At 34.2% G+C, this 14,581-nt stretch overlaps 2 protein-coding genes across 2 annotated transcripts; one reads left to right on the forward strand and one right to left on the reverse strand.

Moving 5' to 3' along the window:
- Positions 1 to 361: 361 nt before the first annotated feature.
- Positions 362 to 1,324, reverse strand: LOC120267304. The gene is made up of 2 exons (XM_039274965.1): positions 983 to 1,324; positions 362 to 940 (listed from the first exon to the last, which is right to left on the reverse strand). Exons 1-2 carry the CDS (start codon positions 1,322 to 1,324, stop codon positions 362 to 364), a joined length of 921 nt encoding a protein of 306 aa, XP_039130899.1.
- Positions 1,325 to 7,635: 6,311 nt separating this feature from the next.
- On the forward strand, positions 7,636 to 8,504 carry LOC120267488 (nicotinamidase 2-like). The gene has a single exon (XM_039275162.1). It carries the CDS (start codon positions 7,795 to 7,797, stop codon positions 8,380 to 8,382), a length of 588 nt encoding a protein of 195 aa, XP_039131096.1. The 5' UTR covers positions 7,636 to 7,794; the 3' UTR covers positions 8,383 to 8,504.
- The last annotated feature ends 6,077 nt before the right edge of the window (positions 8,505 to 14,581 follow it).

Consider the following 14,581-nt stretch of genomic DNA (forward strand, 5'->3'; position numbering starts at 1 on the left):
AAATCTCGTAATCTAGGTATGTGGCTATCGCAAGCAAAATTCTGATGGATTTGATCATAGCTACTGGAGAAAAGGTTTCCTCATAGTCAGTGCCCTCCTTTACTTTATCAGTTGCAAAGGCCACATGCTTAACACCTTCTGGTTTTCTTGTCTTTTCTTTGTCTACTTTGGTGGGTTGCATTGTAGATACTACCCTTGGACTAGTTCTTTCTAATTTTTTGACTTGAGAGATTAAGTCTTAGAAGGTATGAATATCGGATGAGCTGAGAAATAGAGCCATCCAATTATCAATATTCCCCACCAATAGCCCCACTGCTTGCATCTGATCAAGTGGATGCTCATACTTGATGCTCAAGTTGCGTCATCTCATCACATAATCTATGACCTTCTCATCCTTGTTCTGCATTGTGTTAGCCAAATCAGCTATAGTGATTTTATCAGTAACTCTGCCAAATCGGGCCCTAAAGGATTCCTTCATCTGTTGCCATGTCTGAATGGATTCAAGTTGTAGGTTTGTATACCATTCAAAAGCCACACCAGTTAAACTAGCAGCAAATTGTCTTAACAACAAAGATGGGTTGTTGCTTATGTCCCCACATGCTGTTATGAAATGAGCTAAATGTTGATCAGGATTCCCTAAGCCATTAAACTGCTTGAACTTGGGAACATTGTACCCCTTAGGATAAGCCACTTGATCATGAAAGCTTGAGTAGGGCTTGTCACCATCACTTTTTAGTGTAGCACCCTTAGCTTGTTTTAATTGTGCTACAACTATCTTTTGTATTTCTTCTCGAGAAATCATTGGCTCTGGCACTGCCGATGTTCCAGCTTGTTCATGCAACCCAAGAACTTCTTCTTCATCACCTTCTTCTTCTTGGATAACTTGTACGGATGGTGCTTGCCTATGAACCCTTGAATTATCATGGAGCATATTCTGGACCTAATCATTCAAACGAGAGATCACACCAGTTAAAGACGCAACAGTCTGCATCATAGATATGTGATCTTTCTCTCGTTGATCTAATTGCTTCTTTAATCTTGCAAACACTGGATCTTTGTTTGATGTAAAAATAAGGTTGTCATCTTCTTCCTCAATGGAATCATTATTCCTCCTAGGAGGAGTTTCAAACCCAACTGCTTGGGCGAAGGATTTTGCCCTTTCTTGTGCCCTTTCTTGTAATACTTGATTAAGATCTTCTTCTTGCATACTACTTGTACCAACTGTTATCTTCTTTCTCAGCCTAGTGAAGGGACGCTCTGGTTCAGGTGGGTGTTCAGACCCTTCAATAATCACACGTACAGTGTGTACTTCTAGATCCTCCATTTCTTCATCTGGTTTCCTTATCCACTGGAACCTTGAACGATGAGCAGAGGGTATGGTCTTCTTGTAAGTTTGCTTCTTCGGTATGGCAAGCCTATCAAATACAGAAGCTCCCTCGGTGTTATCTTTTCAGTTTGTAGCTTCCTGCAAGAGGTGTAGCTATTATATATATTCTTGGCAAGAGTGCTCCTTGACTGGTGGAACTTTGGTGGCCTGCCCCCTTTCATCATGCTATTTTGTGAAGACCGAAGCTCACCAGTTGTGGAGTTCTCCTTCACCATTCTCAACGGTGTGAAAGAGTTGGTGAATGAACTCGTAGAACCATTCCCTGAGTCTTGGAATGAGACAAAGCTCGCTTTCTCCATAGGTGAGAGTGTCTTCCTCTTAGTCAATCTTGGGCGCCCCATCATAAAGGATTTTGTTGGGATAGCCTTGGGCTTCTTAAAGATACCACTCTTTTCTCCTTCAGCCGTAATAGTGAATGAAGGCTCCTCCTCACCTCCTTCTTTGTTAATATTCACGACTCTCTTTGGAAAAGTGAGTCTATTGAAAACAGATATTCTAGCAGTGGAGACATCCTCCTTGATTTCAGCAGGCAGTATAACATTCGGCCGTCGTCCCCTTGATGGCAAACATGGGACATGGACTCCAGTTGGTAATGATGGTGGGCTTGGCACAAAATTAAAGTACTCCGAGACAGTCCCAAATTTAATTTCAGCTCCAGCAACGCCTGTATAAACGGACGCATAGGGAAGCTTCACCTGAGTGCCTTCCCCAAGGAAAATGGTGCATGATGCAGTTGCATTGTTGGCGTTGTTTGTCGGTGCCATTGTGAAATCCTGAAAAGAAAAACGTCACATTAACAACACTAGATGATTCTTCTTGTTTCTTTTTATCTACTTTTTTTTTTAATTTCTCATTCACACTTTGTTTCAAAGATGGGAGGAGAAGTCTGTCCCCATCGGGCGTGCCAGACTTTGTGGGCTCCTTCTTTCCACCCGGCCTTTGATTAGGGTATGACCGGTTAAAAAGCATGGATCACAAATCAAATTTTAAATTTTTTTATATTTCAGATGATTGCGGGTTCATGACTCCTATTAGGGGCAAGCCCCTAATATTAATTACCCAAGACAATGTCATGGGAACCTCCGATTAAGAAACAAGTGTGAATGAGAAGTAACTGAGTAAACATAATAATTTTTTATTATTAATTTCAAAGATACATGTGAACACATGATCATAGACAAAAGTAAGAGAACTATTCTCTAAGAGAGCTTAACAAGAGATTTTTTTTTTTTAAAAGAGCTATTCCTATCATGCTCTTCAAATGCTTGAATGATGGGCTTAGCTCCTTCACTAAAAGTATGTCGAACGATCCTTTTGGCTTTGTGGATGTGGCTCTCCTCGATTTCTTTTTTTTTTATGTGGGTTTGTGTCTTGACACATAGTTTAGTCCAAGTTGCGGCCACTCTACATTTACGAGTTGCATGTTGCCTACTTGGTTACTTTAGAGTTGCATTTGTCGTTTATATGATATTTAAATCTTGACTCTTCGATGATTTTGAGCCTTGACCGTTGGATTTTTTTTATCTTTTTAAGTCGTGACCTTCAACATAGTTAGGGCATTAACTTGATAATTTTGACTTGCTTTTAATATAGATCTCAAATTCATTTTTTGAAAGAGACCTCATAATGGGTTTCAAGAAAATCTTTGTCAACTTAACTTTTTCAATGAATGTTGATGAGAGACATTTTTCTTCTTTTTCTTCTTTTTGTGAAAATTTTCATTCATTCATTTTTTTTATTCATCATCATTTTTTTATGAAACTTTCATTTTTTACCTTTCCATTCATTTCAAGAAAAGATTTTTTTTTTTTCTTCCAACAAGAGTCAACTCTTCTCTTTTTTTAATGAGTGTTGACAAGAGATATTTTTGTAAACTTTTCATTTTTTTATTTCTTTTTCTTTTTCACTTCAAGGAATTTTTTTCCATTCTTCTTTTTCATTTCACTTTTTACTCCAATGAGTGTCAAAAAGACATCAAAGTGAGCTTGAAGAGAGGGTTTGATTTTTCTTATAAAAAAATTTCTCGGAATTAGAGAAATTATGAAAAATTTCTCGTTACCCCAAGAAAGTCAAGACTTCAAGGTGGAATGAGAGAAATTTCGTAGAAAATTTCTCGTTACCCCAAGAAAGTCAAGGCTTCAAGGTGGAATGAGAGAAATCGTGAAAAATTCCTCGTTACCCCAAGAAAGGCAAGGCTTCAAGGTGAAAGGAGAGAAATCATGAAAAATTCCTCGTTACTCCTAAAAAGCCAAGGCTTCAAGGTGGAATGAGAGAAATTTATAAAAAATTCCGCGTTACCCCAAGAAAACCAAGGCTTCAAGGTGGAATGAGAGAAATCATGAAAAATTCCTCGTTACCCCAAGAAAAGCCAAGGCTTCAAGGTGGAATGAGAGAAATCATGAAAAATTCTTCGTTATCCCAATAAAAACCAAGGCTTCAAGGTGGAATGAGAGGAATTTTATGAAAATTTCAAAAGGAAGTCCTACAAGAAAAATTACCAAAATACCCTTACCCAATTCATCCATCATTCATTTTCATATCTTCTCTTTTTCTCTTCCTTCATTTTTTTTCTCTCTTTTTTTTCTTATTCTTCATTCATTTTTTTCATCTTTCTTCATTTTTTTCCTTCTCTCTTTTTCACTCATCCTTCATTCATTTTTCCATCTTTCTTCACTTTTTCCTTCTCTCTTTTTTTTCTTAATCCTTCATTTTTCATCTCTTCTTTTTCTCACAAATAAACTCATCACTCATGAAAAGTACAAAAATGTCCTCGACTTTCTTTAGAATCCCTTTCTTCTTCTTTTATTTTTATTTTTTTGCATTCTACCCCCTCATGACATTTTTGCACGTTATCCCTCTGAATTCCTACAAATTTAAGGATTTGTGCAACTAGACCCTCTAACCTCTTTTTTTTTTTACATTGCACCATATTTTGCAAATAAACCCATAATTTTAAATTTTCTTTTACGCCAAATTTCATAAATCGACCCCAATTTTTCCATTTTCACGTTTACCTGAGGATTTTTGCTACTAAACCCTCAAAATTTAGTGTTTTATACTTCCCCACTTTTATTACAGATAAACCCAAACTTTTTCTGTACACATTTTTTTTTCCTCTAAGTTGATTGCTTGCAGACAACCCTAAATGTTCCTATGAGCTCTTCTTTTCCTTTTTCCTTTTTTTTTAACAACACAATATTTTTTCAAAGAGATTCTATCAAGCATCTTTTTTTCATTTTTTTTGGCCTATTTTTGCCTTCCCACATCTAAAATACGGATGAATTAAATAACTTGGATAGAACGATCAATTACTAACATTTTCTATCAATCCTCACGCATCAAACATGGACGCAACATAAAACCTTATGATCGGGTGAACAATAAAATAAGGAAGGATAGTGGAACATTGGCAGACTGAAATATGTGCATGTGCAGTCATACATGTATATTTCCCTCCATGATGGGTTTAATGGGGTACTAAAATAAGCATGTAGGTCACTTTATAATGAAATCACCATACATAGAAACCATGCATATATTTTAATGCGATAAAATCATCATGCATGAAATACGTGTATGTTTTTTTTTTTTTAAATCATTATGGGCTTTCACATAGATAAGCATTCTCATATAGCTTTTTATTAAATAGTACCTAAGATTTTTTTTAAGTTGTCAATGCCGCCTCCCTTCAGCCAGATGATTGTTTCTCGATCTTGTTGAGCTTTTCAAACCTATCAGATCTCCTCCTCTATCCGATGTCTTTCCCTTCACTCTTCGTCTTCTTCCCTCGTTTTGTCTCTATTTTCTTTTGCTCCTTCTTCTCTATTCTCTCTCTTTTTTTTTCTTCCAAAATGTTCTGCCTTTTTTTTTCTTCTCTTTTTTTTCGTCTTTTCCCCGAAAATCCTCAACACCCCCGGTCGAAAGATTTTTTTTCTTTTTTCAAATTTTTTTTCAAATTTCAAACTTTTATTTCAAAATCCATTCTTATCCATTACTTTTTTTTTATATTTTTTATTATTATATTCTCACTCTTTTTTTTATAAATTTTAATTATTATTATTTTTTTCACATCATAATCCGTGACACTTTTTTATTTTGGTCCTCCTATATTTTTTATATTATTCTTTTTTTTAATTGATTTTTTTGTTAAGTCTATATAAACAAATTTAACTACTTAAATTTTATAATAAAATGTTTCATTTTGGATGATTGAATAAATAATATCCAGGCTAAAAAAATCTATTTTAGAATAAGTTAATATTTAAATAATTTTGTTTAAAGCTTGATTTAAATTAAATTTTCTAGTTATAATATAAAATTATATTATTTCTTTATACTGTAAATTTTTGTTATAAGTTCTAATAGATGAATAATTTAATTTTTTTTAATTTTAATTACGGAAAAAAATATGAAGTCATTTTTGCAAATATTAGAAAAACTAAAAGATAAATTTAAAATATACTGAAATTTTGAGATAAAACTTTATAAAGCTTAAGAAAATTAAAAGGTAAAAGAATTAAAGCGAGAAATAAAATCATAATATTTCCATTTACCTCGAAATAAATTAACAAGATTCTTGTATCCTTAAACTTAATTTTTATGATAAGATTCTGTTTAGATTTACTTTTATTGTGAATATTTTTATTTAGGGGATAAAGATGTATTATTGTGTATGTAATAGTTCTTTTAAAAAGCCGAGCCTTTTAATAACACGTTTGAGTAAAATTTATAATTTTAAACTTTTTATATTAAAATTAGTAACAAAATGGATTTTTATCGATAAAATTGTTTGGATAATATAATTGCATACACATGTTTTGAACTAAAATGAATGAAAAAGTAATTTTTATGATAAGATTCTATTTCGATTTGCCAATTATATTCCTTTTTGTGTTTTGAGTGCATATGAAAATCAAGATAAAGTATTTTAATTTTACTATGTAAACAATTTTATAATGTTTTAAAAATAAATTATATTCTAAAATAATTTATAAGATGCTAACAGTGTGAAATCACTTAATAAAATGATAATTACTAAAAAAAGTTAAATAATGCAAAATTATTAAATTATAGTAAATAATTTCATAAGATTGGATTAATAAATTCGGAGTGTATAATGATATCGTTAATTTGATTGGTAATATTAAAAAAAAGTTGTAGAAATATTAAATAAGAGTAATGATTAACGAACGATTAATTAATATATAAATACAAATAATAATAATAATAATAATAATAATAATAATAATAATAATAATAATAATAATAATAAGGGTGGGAAGAAAATTGTCATAAAATTTTAATATTATATATATATATATATTTGACTTGATTTTATGGTGACATTAAAAAGGCTTATAAAGAGTAGACCTTTTGCCCAACGTGTGTATGTAACAATTCAAACTCAAAACTACTTATTAATATAAACTTCTGTCAGTTGAATCAATTCTTGGTGGTATTTAATAAGCATTAATGAAAAAAATCTTATAATTCTTTTACGAAAATTAACTAGTATAATCATATAAAGTTGTTAAATATACTAAATCAAACTGTAAATACAATTTAAAAAGAGTGAGACGGAGAGAGAGGCGTACCAATTTAAATCACCATGCACAAAGTTTTGAAAGGGCTAATACCAAATAGTCATGCTTATTTGTTAAAAAACTTGTCAAAACTTGTGAAGGGAGTGAAGAAAGGTGAAGCTAGAAGATTGAAAATAAATATCTATGGATGAGTTGTCTTGCAATTACCCACAAATCAAAACCCACATTTTTGGCTGGGACAGATATAATTTTATATTATTAAACTTTGTGACACATTTTGCAACACCAATCAATCGATGCAAATAATGTGTTGCAATCTGTCACAAACAAAATTTTGCGACACATTTTACGACACTTTAAGATGGTTGTTTGTTTGCGACACAATTTGGTTTTTTCTACAACGTTATTGGTTTTTTTGTCGCACATCATTGTAATTTGTATCGCAAATTTGTGATATTTTTATGTGTCGCAAATTTATATGTTGTAAATAGCAATTTTTTTCTTGTAGCGATATATATCTTAAATTGATTAGATTAGGGATTTAGATTGTTTATATATACTAAAATATAACTCTTTAAAGAGATTAGATTATGAATTTGGTTTTTTTTAACTTTTTAATCATTTTAAATTTATTAATATATATATATATATAAAGAATACACTGAAAATCGGATTAAATTCGGATAACAAGTCCTTGAAATTCAAATGTATCGGATCAGGATTTTTTTTCTCACACTATGAAGGGCAAATTCTGGTCGGATGATCTGGGTCATCTCCTAAATTAATATTTCTAGGTTTGGGAAGAACATTCAAGTGTTATGGTCAATTTCGTCTGGGTTTTGACGGAACTTCCTCCCATCATCCATGGCGTCCTACCTCAAGTACGCAACACGGCGACGAAATCCAAACCCATCCTCGGCCGCGCTTCTCGTTATCGACATCCAGAACCACTTCGCCACCATCGCAGCGCCCATCCTCCCATCCCTCCGCACGACGATCGATCTCTGCCGTTCCGCCTCCATTCCCATCCTCTTCACCCGCCACCGCTACCGTTCCCCCGCTGACCACTCCATGCTCGCTGAGTGGTGGCCTGGCGACCTCATCCTTGACGGCACTGCTGCCGCTGAACTCCTCCCCGGCACCGGCCGCCAACCTGATGATCGCGTCGTCGAGAAGGACACCTACAGCGCGTTTAGAGGCACTGGATTGGAGGAAACTCTGAAGGAGATGGGGGTGGACGAGGTGATTGTGAGTGGGGTGATGACGAACTTGTGTTGCGAAACGACGGCGAGGGAGGCGTTTGTGAGAGGGTTCAGGGTTTTCTTCTCTACAGATGCCACAGCGACCAGCAACAACGAGTTGCACGAGGCCACACTTAAAAACATGGCTTACGGCTTTGCTTATTTGGTGGATTGCAAGTCACTTGAAATGGCTCTTGCCAACATCAAATAAGAAGGGGATATCATCTGAATGTTCTTTATTGTGTGTCTGTGTATGTTTTTAACTCGAATTCTAATGTTTATCATTGGATTTTGTTGTTATATTTGTGAATTTTATTTTGTTGAATGATTTCAGCTTCATCTTGTCTGCAATGTCCCCCTGCATTAAATTTGTGATAAATGAGTTGGGGGTTTTTGGGGGAGCTATAAGGCATTTATATGTTTACGTTTTAACTGATTTCCACTTCTGAATTATTCCCCGTAAGCCCTGTTGTTAACTTTTTTTTTTTCAGCAATTGTTTATACCCGAATTATTGCTTAATTGTTCTATTAGATGTTACATTCGATTTGTGAAGGTTCTCTTTTTCTTCTGTTCTCTGTAATAATGGTATTCTTCTACTTCTTGATACCTTTTCTATGGATTAGTGTTCTTTTTTATCATATCATTCTTGTATTTAAGGGTTTCTGTTTTGGAATATAATTATTTAAATATCTGAGTTAAATCGATTTGGTTTTGTAACTTAAGTTTTCATAGGTTTAATTTCCCAAATGTGTAAATTTTCAACATATGAGTCTATGACATAGACTGCTCAATAAATGTACATTTTTTTTCTTCATAGGTGCTTTAGGGTTTTTTCATAGGTGCTTAGGGTTTTGTCATTTTACACCAGAAACGAATGCGGAATTATGTTTTTTTATATATTGAGGCTTTTGTCTATTTTATATTTGAACTTTTTAATTATAATTTGGATTATTATTGATAAATTTAGATTTGAATTTTCTATTTTATTTTTTTATAAATGTAACAAGTGCAATATAGTCAGTAGCGTGCGCAGAAGCTGTTACCACCATTGCTTCTTTTGAGATTTGAATTTGATATTTAGGCCTTGTTTAGATTAGTTTCTAGGAAGCTCATAAACACTCTTTTTTCATAAATTAGCCATGAGATGTTTTTAAAAGTTGTTTTGGAGTTACACAATTACTTAATTGTCTTTATGAAATAAAGAAATGACTTAGTTTTTAAAAAGTACTTCAACCAAATTTAAAAATAGTATTTTTTTTAAAACCAATCTAAAGTCTTAACTTTTCACATTAACATTTTTAACGGTAAGGCCAAGATGGTTGGGTTATACACCTTTGGTAATATGAATATTTTATTTAAAGATGCTATTTAAAAAAAAACTTTTTTTTTGAGAAAGCGACAAATGACCCGAACCCAGGGGACGAACACGTGTGCACTGCCACTCACCGAACCATGCCTCACCTGCGAGATGGGGATCGAACTCGGGAGCCACGCTCGACACTCGAGATGAAACACCCCTACTGAAAAGGGCCCGATCTGCGATAAGTCAAAATGGTCGTTAGCAAAAACCTAAAATTTGATCATTATTGTTTGGAAATTAATTTAAAACTGTTGATGTTACGTTTATGTACATTTCTGTGCTTATAAAATTTTTGGGTCTTGCATTTACTTATAGGCTGTGGATTTCACACACAGGGTGCTCATATGGCCATTTATCAACTGTCGGCCGGTGGATGTACACCCAAAGGTTGGGTGTGACGATTATGCCTAGCACGTACTGTCTCATAGGTGCGCGCCCAAGGTTGGGTCTGACAGTTAATGCCAATTAATTATCACTTCAAATGCATCGTGATAGTTGATGTTAGTGATTAATCTTTTAAGTAGAAGTGATTTATTTAGAAAGTGATGTAAAATTATGTCATTTCCATCAGGTAATTTTCTTTTTCTTTTGATTGACAGAGTTGCTAAGCAACTTCATGGCCGGTCTCTGGGAAAATGAGAGCAAGGTGAAATCATAATAATTTTTTTAAATTATTCTATTAAATAATAAATTACATAATAAAAAAATATATAAAACATGATTAATAATTATAATAAATAAAATATTAAACTTAAACAAATCTAGAGATTTCAATTTTTTAAAATATTTTTTAATTAATTTACCTATCGAATAAAAAACTCAATTAAAACTCAATCCCTTTGCGTGGTGCAAAATTATTAAAATTTACTATCAAATTTACGATTACAAATTATTCTCAATAGAAATAATACCTAATCCGTTAAATCTCTGTGGGACATAGTTAATTGTAAAAATTATTTTATATTAACTCTAATTTCAAAAAATTTCTTTTCATTGAAGCGAAATGAGTTTTTAAAAAATAAAAATTAAGAACTTTTAGTGATATTTTTGTTGTTTTATGAAAAAAATTCTCTTAAAACTTGTAACTCACAAAATAAATCTAAACCATCAATATCATAAGATGTGCATTGTTGTGAAAAATTTGAGAGATTAATTTATATTTTCAATAGATTATCATCTGAAAACTTTAATTTTCTAAATTGGGTAGAAAACCAATCAATTCTACTGGATCTAGTAAAAGCAAGAAAAATGAATTTAAATTACAAAATATTTAAAAAAAATAAAATTGAAGCCATAACTTTTTTCCTTACTAGTACACGTATGAGATTAATTGCAGTTAATGAAATTTATTGATTGAGATTGATATAACCAAGTGATACAAGCTAAGAACTCACCTGAGGGAAGTTGTTTAAATATCAAATGACACTAGTTAGCCTAGCATTTAATGCCTAGTAGAAAGAAGGAAGAGGGACAAAGAGGGGAATTCACTCATGCTTCTATGTGAAGAGATGCTGTTGAATTACATTAGTTGGCCTCAGCAGTTAATGTTTGGTAGGGACAAGGAAAAGGGGTATGTTAGAATTAATAATGTTATTGCATTTAGGACCCTATATTGTTAATATATTACGTTTAGACATTGTTGCATTTATGTATTTAAGTTTGCAGTAATAACCCTTCTAATTTTATAAATTGCATTTGTATTTAAAATAATGTTAGGATTATGTTTAGATAAGTTTGTTAGTTTGAATCTGTTTAGTTTCTTGGTGGCGAAATAACTTAGTTTGAATTCAGTTATCAATATCCATATAAAAAGATAGAAAGGACGTGAGTTTGTTGACCTCATCAAAAAATATTCTCTTCTATTTTTAGTGTTCTTTGTGTGTTTTTCTCTAATTATCCCAACATTTGGGACCAGAGCTAGGTTCGGAGTAGATACCAAAAATCATGTCTGGTTCATCATGTAAAACAACCGTCGGCACGGCAACATTGAAGGCTCCAACAAGAGACGGGACGGTGACCCTCCAGTATCCATTGCTCATGAAGAGCAACTACTCGGCATGGGAGCTCAAGATGAAGGTGTACATGTGTGCGTAAGCCGTGTGGGATGCCATTGAGCCTATTGATCCGAATGTGGAGATAGAGACGCAGAAGGATCAGATGGCCCATGCTGCCATCTATCAGGGTATTAGCAAGGAGACGCTCCTTGTGTTGGTTGAGAAGGAGACGACCAAGGAGGCATGGGAGATGTTGAAGACAATGCATATGGGTGATGAGCACGTCAAGGAGGCAAATATCCAGACTCTGAGAAGTGAGTTTGAAGGTCTACACATGCGTGAAGCGGAGACGGTTGATGACTTTACCACAAAGTTGACCACAATTGTCAACAAAATTCGTGCATTGGGCGACAAGGTGGATGAGGCCTATGTCATCAAGAAGCTTCTGCACGCTGTCCCTTCCAAGTTTATTTAGATTGCATCAACGATCGAGCAGTTCGGCAATCTCCAAATGATGACCGTGGAAGAGGTAATTGGGTCACTTAAAGCTCATGAAGAGCGATTGCGGGGTTACGAGGATGAGAAAGAAGAACACATCCTTTTGACAAAGGCTGAACGGAAGGCGAGAGAAGAAGGTGAAGATGCGTTGAACTCGTTGAGAGGACGAGGAGGAAACAACTGGCGTGGCCGTGGGTGCGGACGCAGACGCAGTGATGATAGCAGTGGAAATGAAGGCACTTATCAAGAGAAAAAGTTTGACAAGTCCAAGGTGAAATGTTATAATTGTCATTATTTCGGTCATTAAGCCTATGAGTGTAGATCCAAGAAGAAGGATGAGGAAGCCCATCTTGTGGAGAAACAAGATGATGATGATGAGCCGACGCTACTCATGACAACCCATCTTGTGGAGAAACTAGATGATGATGATGATGATGAGCCGGTGCTACTCATGACAGAAGTATGTGAACCCTTGTAAAACATGAAGCATGCGGTAGAGGAGATCATGTTGCATGAGGAAAACATCAAGCCTAGTGTTAGAACTAAGGAAATAGTGTATGGGAACAACTTGTGGTATCTTGACACGGGTGCAAGTAACCACATGACCAGGAGCTGAAGCCAGTTCTCTGAGTTGGACGAGACAATAGTTGGGAGAGTCAAGTTCGGTGATGATTTCATCGTAGACATCCAAGGAAAAGACACTGTAATGTTTCCATATCAAAATGGTGAGCATCGTCTTCTCATAGATGTTTACTTCATACTTAGTTTGTGCAGCAATATTGTGAGTCAGTGACAAAAAGAGGATACTTGTGTGTCTATGATAAAGGTGGAAGGTTGTTCGCAAGGGCAAAGAGATTAAAGAATAGATTATATACTCAATGTTAAGGCAGTACATCCTGTGTGTTTGCTTGGAGAACATGGAGATGTGGCATGGCTCTGGTATGCTTGGTATTATCATTTGAATTTTTGAGCATTGAGCGTCTTGACGAAGAATCCAGTATATGAAGAAAGGAGTAAGCACATCGACATTAAATATCACTTCATTTGTGATTGTGTTCAGAAGGGTGACATCGAAGTTGAGCACGACAAAATGAAGGAGCATTTGTATTTAAAATAATGTTAGGATTATGTTTAGATAAGTTTGTTAGTTTGAATCTGTTTAGTTTCTTGGTGGCAAAGTAACTTAGTTTGAATTCAGTTATCAATATTAATATAAAAAGATACAAAGGATGTGAGTTTGTTGACCGTGTCAAAAAAATATTCTCTTCTTTTTTTTAGTGTTCTTTGTGTTAAGATAATGATGTTTATTTTAGTTTGGTTAGGATATCTTTGATTTAAATATTTAAGTTAGTTGTGTGTTGATTAAAACTCAAATTAGTAGAGATTATCTTTCTAGAAATTTGCCTTTATAAAGGCTTCAATGATTATGAATAAAGTGTGCAGTTTTCTTCATCTCTTCTTTTAAGTTATCAGTGGTATCAAGAGCCGAGGTTTTCAACAAAAGGGAGAGTTTTTTGTAGTGAAAAAAATTCACAATGTCTGCAGACAACTTTGTGCAACCATCAATTCCACGTTTTGATGGTCACTACGATCATTGGAGCATGTTGATGGAAAATTTCTTAAAATCCAAGGAGTATTGGAATATTGTTGAATTCGGAGTGGCAAAACCGGATGATGGAGTAGTACCTACAGAAGCACAGAGGAAGGAACTTGAGGCATCAAAGTTGAAAGACTTGAAGGCGAAGAATTATTTATTTCAGGCCATTGATCGATCTATTTTGGAGACGATTCTTTGCAAAGAAACCTCCAAAGATATATGGGATTCAATGAAGAAAAAATATCAAGGCTCATCAAGGGTGAAGCGTGCACAACTTCAAGCCTTGAGAAGGGATTTTGAAAATCTACAGATGAAGGATGGAGAATCTGTTAACAACTATTTTGCAAGAACCATGGGATTGGCCAATAATATGCAGTTTCATGGGGAGAAGATGGATGATGTCACTATTGTTGAAAAGATATTGCGATCTTTGACAGCAAAATTTGACTACATAGTTTGCTCAATTGAAGAATCAAAGGACATAGATGCACTCTCAATTGATGAACTTCAAAGCTCTTTATTAGTTCATGAACAGAAGATCAACTGTAATTTTATTGCTGAGGAGCAAGCTTTGAAGGCCTCTACAACCAACAACTTCTCAACATTACGAGGTAAAGGTTACGGTGGAAGTAGAGGAAGAGGAAGAGCAGATAGAGGCTACAGAAGTGGTAACAGAAATACTGATGATGCTTATCTACAAAGTAAAGGAAGAGGACGAGGTCAACAATTTGATAAATCTAAAATTGAGTGTTTTAGATGTCATCGATTTGGTCATTACCGTTCTGAATGCTATACCAAGCTACCTAATGACAAAGACAAAGGAGAAAAGTCAAATTTTGCTGAAAATAAAGAAGCGGAGACTTTGTTAATGGCAATTCAAGATAGTCAGGAATCTCACAAGTCAGATATTTGGTTTGTGGACACTGGTTGTAGCAACCATATGTGTGGAAGTAAGTCCTT

This window comes from Dioscorea cayenensis, chromosome 8 (genome assembly GCF_009730915.1).
Source record: "Dioscorea cayenensis subsp. rotundata cultivar TDr96_F1 chromosome 8, TDr96_F1_v2_PseudoChromosome.rev07_lg8_w22 25.fasta, whole genome shotgun sequence".
Classification (NCBI taxonomy): Eukaryota; Viridiplantae; Streptophyta; class Magnoliopsida; order Dioscoreales; family Dioscoreaceae; genus Dioscorea; species Dioscorea cayenensis.

Coding starts and splice junctions, on each gene's coding strand:
- LOC120267488 (XM_039275162.1), top strand. CDS start 7,795: ATGGCGTCCTACCTCAAGTACGCAACACGGCGACGAAATCCAAACCCA.
- LOC120267304 (XM_039274965.1), bottom strand. CDS start 1,324: ATGGAGGATCTAGAAGTACACACTGTACGTGTGATTATTGAAGGGTCT. Junction 941..982: donor ACATATCTATGATGCAGACT/GTTGCGTCTTTA, acceptor TTGAATGATTAG/GTCCAGAATATGCTCCATGA.